We start from the raw sequence: 17383 nt of genomic DNA, 5'->3' as shown, positions 1-17383 counted from the left end.
AAATATATGGGCTTTCAGTCAGTTTGAAGGTACAATTAAGCTGCTGGCATTGAAAAATACCCCCTCCTCCAAATATGTCCAAGTAGAAACCTGAAAGGGGATGGCTATGTTAGCATATATTTATAATCTGTTGCTAGGAAAGAAAAACCAGGAGTGCTTCTTATGTAAGTTTCTTGATAGGAATTCTAAGCAACAGCGCAATGCATCACCAAGTACCATGGAAGCTTGTTTTCTTACAGTAACAGTTGCCCCAGTCTAGATTGAGTTTCAGCCATTCATCTGGAGACTTAGGTGTACATAAAGAGAGCCAGTGTCTTGTAGTGCAAAATCTTACCCCTCCTTTGACCCTGTAACTCCCCCTCTTCTTTCTATACCCTCTTTATTTTGGAAATATTTTAAAAAATTCACACAAAAAAAGAGAGCCAGTGTAGCACACTGATTAGAGTGAACTAAAACCAGGGAGATTAATTTAATTTAATTTATTATATTTATATTCTGCCCTCCCCGCTTTCGCAGGCTCAGGGCGGATAACAAAATACAAACATCACCCACCATTAAAACATTTAAAAGCATTAAATAATACATTTAAAAACATTTAAAAGCATTAAATGTTCCAGTTCATACTACACAGTGGTTCATACATGCATCTGTGTTCGCATAGGGGCGATGGTTTAACCCCCCCCTCCACGGGGGGGGGGGCACCCAGCGACAGCCATATGCCTGGAGGAATAACTCTGTCTGACAGGCCCGGCGAAATGCAAGCAAATCTTGCCGGGCCCTTGACTCGCAAGACAGAGCATTCCACCAGGCCGGGGCCAGGACCGAAAAGGCCCTGGCCCTGGTCAACACCAGGCGGGCCTCCCTAGGGCCAGGGACACTTAAAAGATGTTTTCCACCAGAGCGGAGAGTCCTCCGGGGCACATATGGTGAGAGATGGTCCCTCAGATACGTCGGTCCCAGTCAGCATAGGGCTTTGTAGGATAACACCAAAACCTTGAACCTGATTCGGTACTCTACTTGCAGCCAATGATTCAAATCGCTACTTTGCCATGAAATGTATTGAGTGATCTTGAACCAATCATTCTCTGTTAGTCTAACCTATCTCACAGGGCTGTTGTGAAATAAGCAGAGAAAAGAAAGATCATGTACACTTCCCTGAGTCCTTGAAGCAAAGGTTGGATCAAAATGCAATAGACAGTGTGCATCCTGACAAAAGAGCTTGCAGTACATGAAGAACGTACGTGGACCAAAAGATCCTCTTTGTCCATATTAAGGTGGACAATAGATGTTGCTCAGCTAAGAGTCTTTCTACACAAGACGTCTTGGTGCATGTTTGACAAGTGTAGGGAGATGCACTGTTAGCCAGGAAGTGTAGTTTAAAAAGACAGAGCCTTGGAGATCACTCCTCAGAGAGTTTGTTAATTTCATCTTCACCTCCCCAAAGGCTCTGTCAATTTCACTTCTCCAGTCTAACACTGTGCGGGATCGCAATCAGAGGGCAGTGAGGAATGGAAACGGGCTGGAGCTGCCTTCCAGAGCCAGGCTTGGACCTGGAGAGGTTATAATGGGCTAAAGTTTCCCTTCTGGCATTTCACATCCCCTTCACACAGCTCCAGTGTATAGCAAAGCTTGTGCTCTGTTGCTGAATCTGTTTTTTTAAACTACCCTTCCTGGCTAACTTTGTATCTTGATACATTTTCTTCACGTGTCAGATGTCTTGTGTAGGGACACTCTAAGGCAACCTGTTTATGCAGATATGGGAGCAGAACCACAGATTTTCAAAGTACATTCCTGGGATAATAAGCTTATTGACCAATGATGCACCCACCCCCCATCCCTGCATAGTGTGCATGAAGTTATATCTTTTATCATTTTTCACTCTGTTTGATCAGGAATGTATAACCTGCCCCACATTATATTGGGGGTTGGGCAGTTTGCTCATCTTTTCACCATGTGTTATGATTCTACAGGTGGGAAAATAAAATATCATCATCATAGTGACAGCATTTGTATTTGCATTCTTTCTCTTTCAACTGATTTTCAAAATTAAAAGGTCATCTAGTTTGTTGTGATTTAAGACAGGAAAAAAGAGTTCTGCTTCTGTTCCTTGTGTTCAAAGTCTGATTCAAACTGCTCAAGTGGGTTCTGTTTCCATGAAGACAAAAGAGACAGATTCTGTTTAAGTGCCAGGTGATGTTTTAACTTTGAAAAACAGCCAGCAGATAAGAGCTGTGTCAAAAGAGAGCACCTGTGTGCATTAATTGGAAAGAAAAGAAAATGCAGCCAGAAAGACTGTCACTTTTTAAATAATTATTTTATTTGATCATATACTTTTACAGTTTTGCAACATAGAATTAATCCACAAACCAGCAGAATAAAAGCCAAGTAAAGTCACAATACCAAACAAACATAAACTGACCCACAATATCATAGACAAGCAAGACCCTATAGTTTTACATTTATCAAAATGACATCATCAATGGCACGCTCAGTATTATACACTTCAAAATTTCCTCTTTAGCAACTGTCTTCTGGCTTAATTGAGTTCCAGTATTTGATACACAGCTGCCAAATCTTAACAAAATTTTCTTGAGCATTTCTCCTTCCATCCCAAATCTGTTTCATTACCGTTATCCTATTCGTTAACTTAATAAATCAGAGTTTATGGACCCCAACTATTGGCCTTAGCAGTATGTCATTTGGCCTTAGCAGTGTGCTGTGGGTAGAGTGTTGGACTAGGACCAGGTTCTAATCCCTGCTCTGCCCTGGAAGCTTGCTGGGTTACCTTGGACCAGTCACACACTCTCAGCTAAGACTCCCTGACAGGGTTGTTGTAAGGAGTAAATGCAGGAGAGGAGAATGATGTAAGCTGCTCCGGGTCCCTATTGGAAAACAAGGCGGAGTACAAACTAAGCAAATATAATTTTAGCAATTTCATCTTTTCAGTTGAATTCTTCTAGAGAATATGGATTCTATGAAATACACATGGTTGACTAATAATACTACTATACTTGGTAAACTGCTCTGAGTGGTTATTAAGTTGTCCTGAAGGGCAGTATATAAATCAAATGTTGTAGTAGTAGTAGTAGTTGTTATTTAATTCCTTCTTTTTCAGAGCAAGCCAGAATCTTAAAAAAAATAATAATCCCCACTTCCCCTCGTTATCTAGCTGACAATACGTTTATGTGCAAACACCTTCCTTCTGGAACTGGTGAAGTCACAGAGAATTGAAAGTTTCTATAGTTTCAAAGCACAATAAAATCAAATTGGAATTGCATTTGCCAGTTCTGCCTTGTTTTTCTTAAAATTGTTTCTTAGCACAAACAGTTCTCAAACTCTGGCAACTCAAGGACCCCCATTTTGATTTATATTTTTTAAAGATCCCCAAGCTCTCATCCCATATCTGTTACACTTTAAAAGCAAATTTAAATAAAGTGTTTAAATACAATTTCAGAGCTGCTGATAGAATTAGACAAGAGTGATACAAAATCTGAGGTTGTGGTTAGAGATGGGCACAATCGCAAAAAAATTAACGATCCAGCTGATTGTGGATCGGCGCCGGTGACGATCCCAAATAAACGATCCACACCGAGCATCTCCCATTCCCGATCCATGGATTGTGGATCATGGAGGCCAAAGCAGGACGCGCTGCTATTCCCAGCTATGTGGGAAGGTGGCGGCAGCCGCCGGGCCTGGCAGCGACGAGCCGCCTCCCCTCAGGTCCCATTCAGCAACACAGGAGGTCTGTGTTTGGCCGTCAGAGCTGCCTATCAGGGTTTGCAGGGATGAGATTGGAGTGCCCATGGCTACAGAACTCCCCCTTCCCCCTCCCTCCCCTGGGTGTCTTCTCCCAACTTGTGACTGTTTTGCTGCTCCGTGGTTGGAAGGAAGCCCTGCTGATCAAGGAAAGCTGGGCTTCCATTCGGGTTTCCAGGGCGACAGAAGGAGGGCAAGCAGAGCTCAGGCTTTCCCCTGGCTTCGTTGCCAGGGGAATAGATTGCTGGCGCCTGAGTGTCTGGATCCCCGATCCGAGCCCAAACACAATGATCCAGGCCTCTCCTGATCGCTGGATCATCGGCCGTGGATGATCACGATCCGCTTGGTCACTATCGCACAATTGCCATTATCGTGGGTTTTTTTCGATCGTAATGCGGATCGTGCCCATCTCTAGTTGTGGTATTCATTGGATACTGTCATTGGATATTATTGTCTAAGGACATAGAGTTGTCTGACTCTTGGCATGCTGAAATGATTTGCATTGGAAAATAGAGTGAAAACCCATTCAATAGGATGCAAGAAATAACTCTGATGACTGCACCAGGATGGTGGCTGCATCCACACATCACTGGATATTGCAAGATGGTTGTACTGTAGCAATAAATCATGACTGGATTTTTTGTGTGGACTAGTCAGTCTATTTACTAATAATTGTCATTGCACAATGATAACATAATATCCAGCAATGTGCAGATGGAGCTTGTACTCAACCCGTTAGACTTCCTAGGTCTGTGCTGTTAGTTCACAGTGACTAATCAATGCATTTTCTGGCTAGTGCTGTGAGTTGGTCTGGAAAATAGATGATTGATTCTACTGAGTCTGTCTTCTTTCCCCTAGGCAAAGAGTCCCTTACCTATTAATGAAAGCTGAGAGGGCTCTGTTTTCCAGTTTGCCAGCTAGCACAAGAAGGGCTTGCCTTTTGTCCTTGCAATGAACTTGCGGCCATCCTGGGGTACCATTTCAGACCCCCACCAGGGGCGCCCAGAAATCAGTATGAGAAACTCTATCAGGAATGCAGAGTCAATGGGGAAATGTGTGTGCAAGGCACTTCTGCCAGTGGAACTGACTTTTCCGACCTTCTGCAGCTGATTAAGCTTCCTGAAATGCTGCTCCTGGAGGGATGTAAGACCTTTGGGAACAGTTGAGAGGCAAAGTTGGAGTCTGCAAGAAGAAGGGGAAATTGCAAAACAATTGCCTCTCCTTCCACTAATAGAAAATGGCCTTTGGATCCAAACCTTTTAAAATTAAAATATGAGTCCAGAACAACAATGTATCCGTGCTGGTAGTGCTGGCATACTGCTTTTGATGGGAAAAATCGAAGTTGAGAAGGCTTTTGCCTCCCCCTTACCCCTTATTCCAGTCCTGCTACATCCCCTCCCCCTCAAAAGAGCAAAAGCAAAAATGGCCCAGAAGCTCTTTTAAGATGACAAGGGCAGGCAGGTAGGCAGCATCAGCTAAACTGGAAACCCTCATAAAGAAGGAGCAGCAGCAGCATAGATGGGAGATGCACTTTAAAGGAAAAGAACTGGTAGGCTGAAGTTCTCTCAGCAGCGACAGCAGTGGAAGCTGAGACTCTAGTTAAAATTGAAAGATGGGCAAAGCTTCTTCAGCAAAGCTATACCTTCTGAAGAAAGTTTATTGATTGAGCATATTAGCACTGACTCTTTTTCTCTCTCACTAGCTAATTTATTCAACAGACAGACAGACAGACAGGGTGGGAGGGAGGGAGGGAGAAAGAATGTATAATTAGCATTATGTATAAATAAAAATCTTGTCATCTGAAAACACCTCAGGGAAGCTGTACTGTGATTAATGAAAGGTACATTTTCCCGCTTAGTAAAAAGAGAAAAGCTGTGTAATTAGTGTTTATTTCAGACACAATAGAGCATCTCAGCAGGCTTTTCTAAAACTGTTTGTATAACGGAATAAACATTCAGCTCTGATTTTAAAGTAATTTTACACTTAGCCATTTTCCACAAGCACTAATGCTCTTTGCTTTAGTTGGACCTAAATGACTTGTTAGAGGTTATCAGAAATTGTACATTATTCACTTATTTTTTCTCCCTTCTCTTCCAATTTTTAAAAAATGTGTTTTCATTAAATACAACAAGAATAAGGAAGATAAGATGGGCTGTTGCTAAAAATTTGCAAGAAAATTTCCCTAAGATCAAGTTTCAATTTCATTTTGAGATTCAAACTGACTAGATAGGGGGTGAAGATTCTGGCCCCACCCCCAAGGTTAGGCTTCCTGGCAGTACTGAGTATTTTCATATCATTTTGTGAAGCATATTCCTTTTGACTCCTCTGAGGCGCATCTTCTGCTCCTACTTTGGGAAAAGATATAATCGGGTTAGTACAGACAAGTCAGGTTTTGAATAGTCTAGATCCTGAGGAACAAATGCAGCTTTTTGTACACATGCATACCTTGATTTTATGGTCCTAAAGACTGTAAGGGAATTATAAAGCAATGATAAACACAAGGTGAATCTATGGAAGGAGGTCACAGGCCAGTTATGGATCCACAGAATGTGTACTCAGGTATCAGAAGGTGTTTCTCTTCTTTTCTCTTCTCATGGTGTTTCATACTGCAAACACTGTTGTACATATGGCTGGCACATTTACTACATAAAAAGTGAATCAGCCTATGGAAAGAGAGATAACAAGTTGTCTGTTGGTTCCCTTTCACCTATGCGCTACAGACAGGAAAAGATGTTTGGGTTTGCATTGAGTTTTAAAACAATTTGGGAAAGGCCCTTAGTGATGTACCAACCATTCTCTTCGAACTGAAAATAACTTCTGCTCCTTTGTTTCATTATCTGTAAATGGAAAAGTTATTCATCTCTTTACTTAGAGCTCTGTAGAGGAAATATGCTATGAAAGAGCTCAGAATTAGCTTTGTGCATGATTTACTTGAAGTCTTAGACTCACACAAGTGTTGGAGCCTTTCTTGGAAGTCAATCTCATTGGCATTTAAACTCTACCGTCCTAAAACACTTCCTATATTCCAAATAAGCAACTGTGGTACAGATGGACTTGCCTCTCTAGCGGAGCCCATTAGTCTTTATACTCTGAAGGAACATAGGCTGAAGGTCTTACACCTGCAAGTATGTGTGATCCTTACTCTTGTAGATTTACTTAGCATTCATTATTTCTGAATGCATTTAAATCCCATTTTATATTTATAATCAAAGGAGCTAAAAGGAACAAAATGTTAGCGTTTCCTACTTAATCAAACTTGGCTTCCCAAACTACTGATAATCTAGCATGTAGCTCCAAGTCATAATCCATATCTGGGAACAGTATGTTTTCTTTCAATTCAAATGCTAAAACAAAGGGAATAAAAGAAATTAATCCTACATAAATAACACCAGATGTACATAAGAGCCTCCTGAGAATTACTGACATATTGCAGTTGACAGCCACGCCATCTCAGTGAAAAATAACCCTGTTTGTGAAACATAGCCTTTGAAATTGACATACAGGATGGAGACACAGTGGTCAGGGACCTCTAGTTTAATGGAAGGCATTATTAAGCCATTAGATCTTGATGTCTGGGGTTTTAGATAGTGTCTGAGATAGCAAGAAATGATTGATTATTTTTTGTGTTCCAGCGGTTTACCTCTGCAAGCGAACAATGCAAAACAAAGCACGGCTTGAGCTAGCAGACTATGAAGCAGTAAGTACCTGGGGCCTTTCCTGGAACTGAGATGTCAAATAAATGAGACTCTGCAACACAATAGTGTGCAGGGAACAAGAAAACAGCATTTTAAAAAAAAATCCATCTCCCAGATAATGTAAGTCTTAAGGTTTTCAAATCCACACATTAAAAAGAAAGTGCATAGTCCTGAACTGAGAAGGAGGGAACCATGTTGAAAACAGAGATCCTTTTAGTCAAGCTTCTACTAAGTTACAGTAGTGAGACTGCAAGTTCAATAATAAGCTAGTCTTCTGTTTTAGACATCTGGTAAATACCCTGGTTGGCCTTTGTTGAACCTGAACAAAAAAAACTGCAACACAGGACAAATTAGGGTCACCTCAAAGATTATCTTGTTTAAAGTGCATTGTGATTGCTTTTTTCAGCACAGGTATCTGGACTGGAAAACTAAAATACACATCAGCTTAGTGCCAACTTGTGTCAGAAAAACTATTTGTACCTCCCTTCTAATAATAAACAATGTGGCTCTCCTCTGTTAAGAAACATTATTTGAAAAACTGATAATTTGAAGTGTCCTTATTAATAGTACCTGCATATTTTTTATACTAGTCTACAGATGTTCATATTAGATTACACCTTTTTTAATATTCTGCTGAAAGGCTAATTACACCTCAGGCTAGAGACGATTTCAAGGCCCGATTTGTTTCAGCTAGCCCCCATATAATAGCAAAAATATAAAGTCCAAGTTCGGCTTTCATTTTCACCAGTGAAAATGTAAAAGCCCTACTGCAGCTGCAGTTGCTTTTCAAAGATGACTTCTGCATTGTGTTGTTAACTATATGGATTTCTACACAAGTCATGCCTGGATTTAAAAATGTGATATAGGAAAGGTTTATTTAGATACAGTTTACATCTGAAGAAGGCACAGCTATGTAGCAAATCTGCCTGAGTCTTTTCTTGGAAGTAAATCTGTATTCAACACTTATTTATGTTACATTTTTACATGTAGGATTGACTTGTGACTTGTGAGCGCAAGCTGTCAGAATGGTGAGAGAAATGAGGACACACAGATCTTGAGTTTGGGAGATTTTTGTGTCAAATTGTTCTTAGCACCTCATCATATTCCATTAATATGAATCTTATAAAATCAGTGGGAGACTCTGACGAGTATCTGTAGAAAATTAAATGATTTCAGGTCAATATATTTTTTAGAATGTTTCAGACTCCCAGAGATATTTCCATTGTCATAATTTAAAATGCTATTTTAAAATAATCACATGCCCACATTCATCCAACAGCTTTCATGGAATATACTACTGGGAGCATCTCACATGGATCGGCCACAATATCAGGCTGTAGCCAGTCTGGGGGACAATTGATTCCGAGAAGCCTGTAAAAAGTTTGCAAAATACTACCCTAGAAACTTGCTAATGTGTGGTGTGTTTTCAGGAGAGCTTGGCCAGGTTACAGCGAGCATTTGCACGGAAATGGGAGTTTATTTTTATGCAAGCAGAAGCACAAGCCAAGTGAGTCCTACTGACATTTTGTTGCTGGATTTGTCAGCTACCATCATAAGAGGCATTTCCACTGACATTTTTTATGTTGCATATCTACCTCCTCATCGACAGAGTGGACAAGAAAAGGGACAAGATAGAGAGGAAAATCCTTGATAGCCAAGAGAGAGCATTTTGGGATGTACACCGGCCAGTGGTAAGTATATTCATTTGCATTTGTAAACATATAACTCCAAAAATTATCTCATACAAGATGATGACTTATCATATGTCTGGAATTTGGAGAAATATCCCTTTTTTACCGACTAAACAGAACTAGTTCACACTTCTGTATCACTTGAACTGTCTGAGCTGTCCCCAAGTACTTGCTATTATGAGTAAACACAATGGCCGTTTCCACACGTCTAACCTTCTGCAGGAACATCGCGGAAGACAGCGTCTTCTCACGCGATATCGTGCCAGGAAGACGCGATTTCATGCAAAGATCCCGGATGACAGCGTATTCCTGGCGCGATTTCACTCGAGAAGATGCTGTCTCCCGCGATGTTCTGGCAGAAGGTAAGACGTGTGGAAACGGCCAATGTTACCTGAATATCTTACAGAGTGGAAAATGTGGTTATTGCTATTGAGATACAATCACAATGAAACAACTCCCTTGATATATTTGCTAATAAGGTCAGCAAAATTCATAACAGCTTGTATCAAACCTAAGCTTTTTGCTTGCATAGAAGGCTGATTTCCAGCCTCCCAGTGCAGAAGTGTACTTTGCCCCCATGCTCCTTCAGAAGTCCACTGAACCCACCCACTCCCGCCCCAGGGAGCAGTATGGCACACTGCAGCAGGAGGTAACCACCCTCTCTTCTGCTTGTTGAACTGCCTTCTGCTTATGAACAACTTAGCATCCAAAGCAATGTATCAAGCAGCCAAGATAGAATCTACCAATTTTTAGTCTCGTTAGTTTCAGTTTTTAGTCTCACTTTCAGTATTAGTTTTGCTTTAAAAGAGAGGCAATGGCATTAGTTTTTTAGAAGCTAGATTACTTTGATTTCAATCAGTACCATTTTTTCTGTCTTAAAGCTACTGCCAATTAGTTTCAATAATAGTGATTGAAATCAAGGTTTTAAATTTTTAAAAAAATATTGTGTAGAGAAAATAATATGAAGAGATGTATAATTCATTTATGTCATTTAGTGTCAATGGCCACTAGTTTAGGTGGCTTTAAAAGGGAATTAAGTAAAAGCATGATAGTTCCATCAACGGCTATTATCCAGTATAGTTTAGTGGAACTCCCTCTTATTTATTATTTATTTATTTAATTTATAGTCCGCTCTCCCCGTGAGCAGGCTCAGAGCGGATTTACATCAGAAATTTTAAAACAATTTAAAACATTGGTAGCGACCGTAAAATACAGCTTTTAAACATAAGCAAGGCAGCTCATTTTGCACCTTACATAGCACCTCGGGCCCACATGGAAGGGTAGTTAAAACTCAGCCAGTATAGAATTGGCACATACCCCAGCCCCACTGGGAGGGGCTGGTTGGATGGCTCATCCTCCTCAACCCCCATAAGCCTGAAAAAACATTTCCATTTTACAGGCCTGGTGAAACAATAGCAGCTCTTGTTGAGACTGGGCCTCCACAGACAGAGAGTTCCACCAAGTAGGTGCCCTGGCCCTGGTTGAGACAAGACAAACCTCCTTGGGGCCAGGGATCACCAGTAGTTGTTTGTCTGTCTGTCAAATCAGCCTCCAGGGAATATAGGGCAAGAGGTGGTCCCACAAGAATGTCGGTCCCTGTCCGCTAAGGGCTTTGAAAGTTAAAACTAGAACCTTGAACCTGACCCAGAACTCCACTGGGAGCCAATGCAGCTAGCCAGGGGTCATTTCATAGAAAAAGAGCGGGAGGAACTCATTAGCACAACTCATTAGCATAACTGATTTGCATATGCCACACCCCCTGACATCACCTATCCTGGTTGTTTTGGACCCAATCCTGGCCATTCAGAGCCAAAATTGGGCCCAAAATGGCAAAAAGGGGCTGGAAATGGCTGAAAAGGGGCCCAAAATGGTCAGGATCGGGCCACTGCTGAGTGAAAAGGTGATCCCGTCACCACCCGTCAGAGGCCCGATCCTGGCCATTTCAGTCCCAATCCAGGCCGAAATGAGCCCGAAATGGCCAGGGCCACCTGACATGTGACCTTTATGGGGAACTACCGGAACTGCATTCCTGTGCATTCCTCCTCAAAATGAGCCCTGCAGCTAGCGTGAAATAGGTGTGATACGTGACTGGACCACACCACCTGGCCATCTATCAACAAATAAAGCTGGGTGTCATCAGTTTACTGATGGCAACCCAGCCTGAAACTCCACACCAGCTGGGCAAAGGGGCTCATGTAGATGTTAAATAGCATTGGTGAGAGTATCACCCCTTGGGGAATGCCACACACCAAAGGGTGACGTGGCAACATCCACTCCCCAAGCACCACTCTCTGTCCCTGACTGTGGAGAGAAGAGATCTTCTGAAATGAATGCCAATTGCTGAGATAAAATAATAGGGGGTAACATATCTAACTAGAGATTTCTCAAAGGCATCTGGTTGGCAACTATGGGGTTCAGATGTTCTTAGGTTAGTGGAGGGCTGGGAGCAGGGACAAGGGGGCATGCATGTGACATTGCCAGTGTCACCACTTCATTTCTGGGTAACCCAGAAGTGATAAAGGGTAGCTATAGGAATCACCTGAAACCCTTTGGTAAAATCAGGTTGTATCTGAAAGTGACATAATAATGTCAGCAACGTTGCTGGGTTTTTCTCTCTCCTCTCACCACCTTTCCAAGCAGCAGCAGACAACAGGGCTTACGTTGTCATGTTCCCTGAAGCCTTTTGAAAGTCTAGTGCTTTTTTCTGATGGTTTGATTACTAGTTAGAGATGCAATGTCTGTGATTTTCATTGTTGGGAGCAAAAAAAATTCATATTTGCCGACACATTTCCTGAATACTGCCAAAGGATTCGAAGTTATTATCATGTATACCCATACACATACATGAATTATCAAATGTTTTTGCTCTTTGCTCATATCCAGCATACAATTTAATAAAAAAGTTTCTGGTTTGAGCAGAATTGATATCTGCAAAAGAGTTTGTATTAGTTTGTGTACCATTATCCAGTATCTATGCACCTCTTTACAGGACCACCACATATGGAAGAACGTCCCTGTACATTTTTTACATTTCCAGCACTTATTTGACATATTTTTAAAACATTTTAGCCAGTCTATCTGGTGTTAGATACCACCTATGAAACATCTTATATAAGTTCTCTTTGAACATAGCAGATTTAGTTATTTTAAAATTTACTTTCCATATCTCATTCCACTGTGCCGGGTCAATATTGTTACCTAAATTCCGTACCCATAATGTTTTACATTTCTCTACCCCTTCATTTTCTTTCATTTGCATTAGGAAGATATACATTTTCTTAATCAACTTTTCATCAGAATCACATAGCAGTTTTTCAAAATCCTTTTGTTCTAGATAAAAACTCCCCATTTTTTAATCTTTGTTATATTTGGCTTCAGTCTGTACTCTTGACCACCAGTCCAGGTTAATATCTTGATTTTGCAATTCTTCTTTCATTTTTAATGTTCCTTTATCATCTAACAGTTCTTTATATCTAATAATCTTATTTGTGGAACATACATTTGGTTGTGTGAATGCCTCTAGTGGGGAGACCCATTGAGGGGTCTTCACGTATATTTGCGGTGCAATTCTTTCCCATATTGTTATAAGGGATTTCCTTATCAGGTGATTTTTAAAATATTTATGTCCAGCTGTCTTTCCATATCACATAAATGCATGCCATCCTAACTGTAGATCATGACTAGAGATGGGCACAATCTGCATTATGATTGAAAAAAACCCATGATAATGGCAATTGCGCGATCGGGACCCAGCGAATCATGCTCAGGCACGGCCAACGATCCAGTGGTCGGGAGGGGGGCTGGATCGGGGCTTGATCGGGGCAATCGTGCTCGGATCGGGAAGCCAGACACTCAGGCGCCAGCAATCTATTGCCCTGGTAACGGAGCCAGGGGAATGCCTGAGCTGTGTTTGCCCTCCTTCTGTCGCCCTGGAAACGTGAATGGAAGCCCAGCTTGCCTTGATCAGCAGGGCTTCCTTCCAACCACGGAGCAGCAAAGCAGTCACCAGCTGGGAGAAGACACCCAAGGGAGGGAGGGGGAAGGGGGTGTTCTGTAGCCATGGGCACTCCAATCTCATCCCTGCAAACCCTGATAGGCAGCTCTGACGGCAAAACACAGACAGCCAAACACAAACACAGATGCCTCCGGCATCAGCCATCGTTCCTGTATCGCTGGGAACAGCGGGGCGCCCCTCTGCTTTTGCCTCCACGATCCACGTTCCACAATCCACGGATCAGAAACGGGAGATGATCGGTGTGGATCGTTAATTCGGGATCGTTGCCGGCGCCGATCCACGATCAGCTTGATCAGTATTTGGGGGGGGGATCGTGCCCACCTCTAATTATGACCTTCAAGGGCTAACTGTCTTGAATTTTCCAATAAGATCCAATCTCTCATCCAAACTAGACAACACGCTTGGTAATAAGTTTCCCAGTCTGGTAATGCAAAGCCCACATTCTCTTTCAGGCCTTGAAGTGTTTTCAGTTTAATTCTTGGTTTTTTCCCTTGCCAGATAAACTTGCTTAGACTTCTATTTAATTCTTCAAAGTAAGATTTGTTAATATTTATTGGGATGGTTTGATACAAGAATATTATACATGGTAATATATTCATTTTAATAGTTGCAATCCTTCCCAACGATGAAAGTTGTAATCTTTTCCATCTCTTCAGGTCTCCTTTTATTTCTTGTAATAGTGTCATATAATTATCCTTCATTAGTGAACTGCATTTTGATGTCAAGTATATCCCCAGATATTTTACTTTTTTTTCCTAATTGAAATCCTGTCATTCTAGTCAGTTCTATTGTTTGTTGTGTGGTCATATTTTTCATTATCATTTTTGTTTTTTGATAGTTAATCTTCACTCCTGCCATCAATCCATAGTCTTTTATTTGTTTTATTAGTTGTTCTATTGATTCTAGTGGTTCTTCTAATATGAATAGTAGATCATCTGCAAATGCTTGTAGTTTATAGCTATGTCCTCTAATCGATGTTCTCTTTATTATACAGTCTTTCCTTATAGCTCTTGCCAGTATTTCTTGCATTAAAATAAATATTAATGGTGAAAGTGGACAACCTTGTCTTATCCCTTTTTCTATTGAAATTGATTCTGTCAAGTCATAATTCAAAATTATTTTTGCTTTCTGTTTCTTGTATATAGCTTCAATCGCTTTTATAAATTTCATTCCAAAGTGCATTTCTTTCATCGGTTCAACAAAAAATTGCCAATTAACATTATCAAATGCTTTTTCAGCGTCTAAGAATATCATCGCCATATGTTTTCCTGGGTGCGCCTCATAATATTCTAATAGATTTAAAGCAACCCTAATATTGTTTTTCAGTTGTCTTTTAGGGAGAAAGCCTGTCTGGTCCTGATGTATCTTATCAAGTAATATTTTTTTCAGCCTTGTAGCTAATATTGTAGCAAATATTTTATAGTCACAATTAAGCAGGGAGATGGGTCTATATTTTTAAATTTCTTTCAGTTCTATTTCTTCTTTATGTATCAACGAAATCGTTGCCTCTGTCCATGATTCCGGTAGAGTTGTTTCTTCCACTGCTCTATTAATCATATTTTTATATGGTACAATAATGATCTCTTCTAATGCTTTATAGTATTCTGCTGGTAGTCCATCTGGGCCAGGAGTTTTCCCATTATTTTGTTTCTGTATTGAGGAATATGGATTTGAAGAAAGGGATTTTATATACCATTTCTGTGCCTTTCAGTATTTTATATACCAGTATTATATATACCATTTCAGTATTATATGCCTTGCACCTTTTCTATGCTCAGGAGCCATTGTAGTATTTGTAATGCAACCTGCAATAATATGACATTTGAAATAAGAAGATCAAAGAAGAATGTATGTTAAAACATGTTAAAACTCTGTAAGAACTGAGGGCTAAACAATATATTGCTTGTAGAGAGGCACCTGTAGAAATGTCACACAAATGCCTTTTGAAGAAAAACTGAGTAATGTAGCAAGCTAGGTCAGCCACCTGTGGCATTATCTCTCTCAAGGCTGCAAAAATGGGAGAGAGGACAGATAAGTGGGGGAACATTCCTTTCCACCCACAGAAGGTGTCCTTCCGAGGGGAACAGGCACAAGGACAAGATAAGGAACTGCAGATCTTGGAATTTCCCCAATTACGTAGCTGACCTAGACTTGCGTCTTCCAATCAAACCAACCCTAGATACCTGTGTCAAAGACCACGAGCCAATAAGATAACACATATTAGAATATTGTGATATTATAATTAACCTGAGGGTATAAATTGCTTTGCACTTCTATTGTAGCTTTGATGAGCTTTGGACACAAGGAGACCACCTACTCCTGTGTAAAAGGGCTCCTCCATTGTTTAAATGAAACAATTTCCATCGCTATAAAAAGGTCATTCAGACCTTTTCTTTCTTCCTCTGATATTTTGGGTAATTTTTGCATCTTAAGATATCTTTTTTGTATTTCTACTGGGATCTCCACTTTTTTGTATAGCTGTTTATAGAAGTTTTCGACTATCTTGTGAATTTCCTCTTTCTGCATCTTTTCCCTCTGTCTCATCGTATAAAAAATGAATATATTTCTTTTCTTTTTCTTTTCTAAGCTTATAAGCTAACCATCGCCCTGATTTATTTGCATGTTCAAAATAGTTTTGTTTAGCAAACCTATTATTTCGTGCAACCTCTTCCATCAATAGTAAATTAATTTGATCCTGTAAGGCTTTAATATTGTTTCTCAGACTTAAATTGGAAGGATCTTTTTTAAAGTCCTGTGCTTTTCTTTCCAAATTTCTCATTATTTCCTTGTATCATTGTTGCTTCTCTCTTTTTCATCTTGCCGCATATCTTATGGCCAATCCTCTGACGTATGCTTTACTTGCGTCCCAAACAATGTTCATATGTACATCAAGGTTTATGTTTTGCCAAAAATAATTTCTCATTTCTTCTTTAACGTCATTCAGAAATTTTTTATTTATTTTGGGGGGGGGGAGGAAAGAACGGGCGCAGCTGCTCCAGCTGCGCAGAGAGAACTGAGACCGAGACGCAAGGGTGGGGGGGAGAAGTCCTGATCCTGAATATAGTCTGTATTGTATAAGATCTACCAACCTGATAGCATATTAGAAAGTTAACTTTAAAGAAAAATTGCAGCATGAAGGGAATACAAGACATGTAGTGTAGCGTTTGTTGTTTGTATGTTGCTTTTCCCTTTTCCCAGTCCCTCCCTCCCTTTTTTTCCCCCTTCCCCTTATATTTTTGTAGTTTTTTGTAGTTTTTTATGTTAGACATTAAAAATAATTTTAAAAAAAATTCAAAAATTTTTTTTATTATTTTTTAAGAGCTGTACATGCAACTTCCATCTAAATTTCCTTGTTGTTTCTGCTATTTTCGGTAGTAGGGGATTATGGTCAGCATAGGTCCTTGGGAGTATATGCATAGCTCTAACTTCTTGTATCAGACCTGTAGATATCCAACACATATCAATTCTAGACCATGATTTGTGGCAGTCTGACTAAAACGTATAGTCTTCCCAGTTGGATTCTTAGCTCTCCACACATCTATCAGCTTATATTCTTTTGCCAGTCTAAGAAAGGATCTTGGGAGCAGTCCTTTAGGGTTCTTTTCTTTATTGTCTTTCTATCTAAATCATGATCAAATACAGTGTTAAAATTTCCAATTAGACATGTCTCCATATAATCGAATCTTGCCAAGATTTCAGTCAAATTTTCATAGAACCTTTCCTGACGGTTGTTTGGTGCATAAATCATTGCCAATAGAGTCTTCTTTTCTCCCAAGTAGATTTCAACCAATAATATTCTACCACCTTCTGCGGAGTATTTCAGAGATGGTTTCAATTCTTTTTCAATATATACTACTATACCTCTTTTCTTAGTTGGGTCTGCGGTTATAAAGACGTCCCCCAGTTTTTTGCATTGTAGATAGTGCTGATCTTTCTTTCTAATATGAGTTTCTTGTAAACGTAATATCTGCATTTAATGTTTTTAATTGTTTGAAAGTTTTCTTTCTTTTCCCTGGTGAGTTTAATCCATTAATATTGGTTGAAAAGATTTTTATTGGTTTCTGCTCCACTATCTTTTTCCTTTATTAGTATCATCCCTTCTTTTTCTTATTTCTCTCATTGGTTTTGAGCTCTGGTTTGTGTTCTTCTGTTTTGAAGGTCCTTCTTCTTCCTCAGATGTTGTTGAGTGGTCTTGAAGTGGAGTTTCTTCTTCTTTTTGTATCTTT

The 17383-nt window shown here is 40.1% G+C and overlaps 1 protein-coding gene across 1 annotated transcript in view; it reads left to right on the top strand.

Annotated features, from left to right (window-relative positions):
• RGS7 (regulator of G protein signaling 7) overlaps positions 1-17383 on the top strand; it is a 359013-nt gene that overhangs the window by 287134 nt on the left and 54496 nt on the right. The window contains exons 6-8 of the mRNA XM_054992858.1: positions 7389-7453; positions 8882-8958; positions 9061-9142. Coding sequence (XP_054848833.1) covers positions 7389-7453; positions 8882-8958; positions 9061-9142 — 224 coding nt within the window. The remainder of the gene's footprint in view (positions 1-7388; positions 7454-8881; positions 8959-9060; positions 9143-17383) is intronic.

This window comes from Eublepharis macularius, chromosome 1 (assembly GCF_028583425.1).
Source record: "Eublepharis macularius isolate TG4126 chromosome 1, MPM_Emac_v1.0, whole genome shotgun sequence".
Lineage (NCBI taxonomy): Eukaryota > Metazoa > Chordata > Lepidosauria > Squamata > Eublepharidae > Eublepharis > Eublepharis macularius.
The sequence above is the reverse complement of the archived record's forward strand: the minus strand, read 5'-3'. Positions and strand labels throughout refer to the sequence as shown.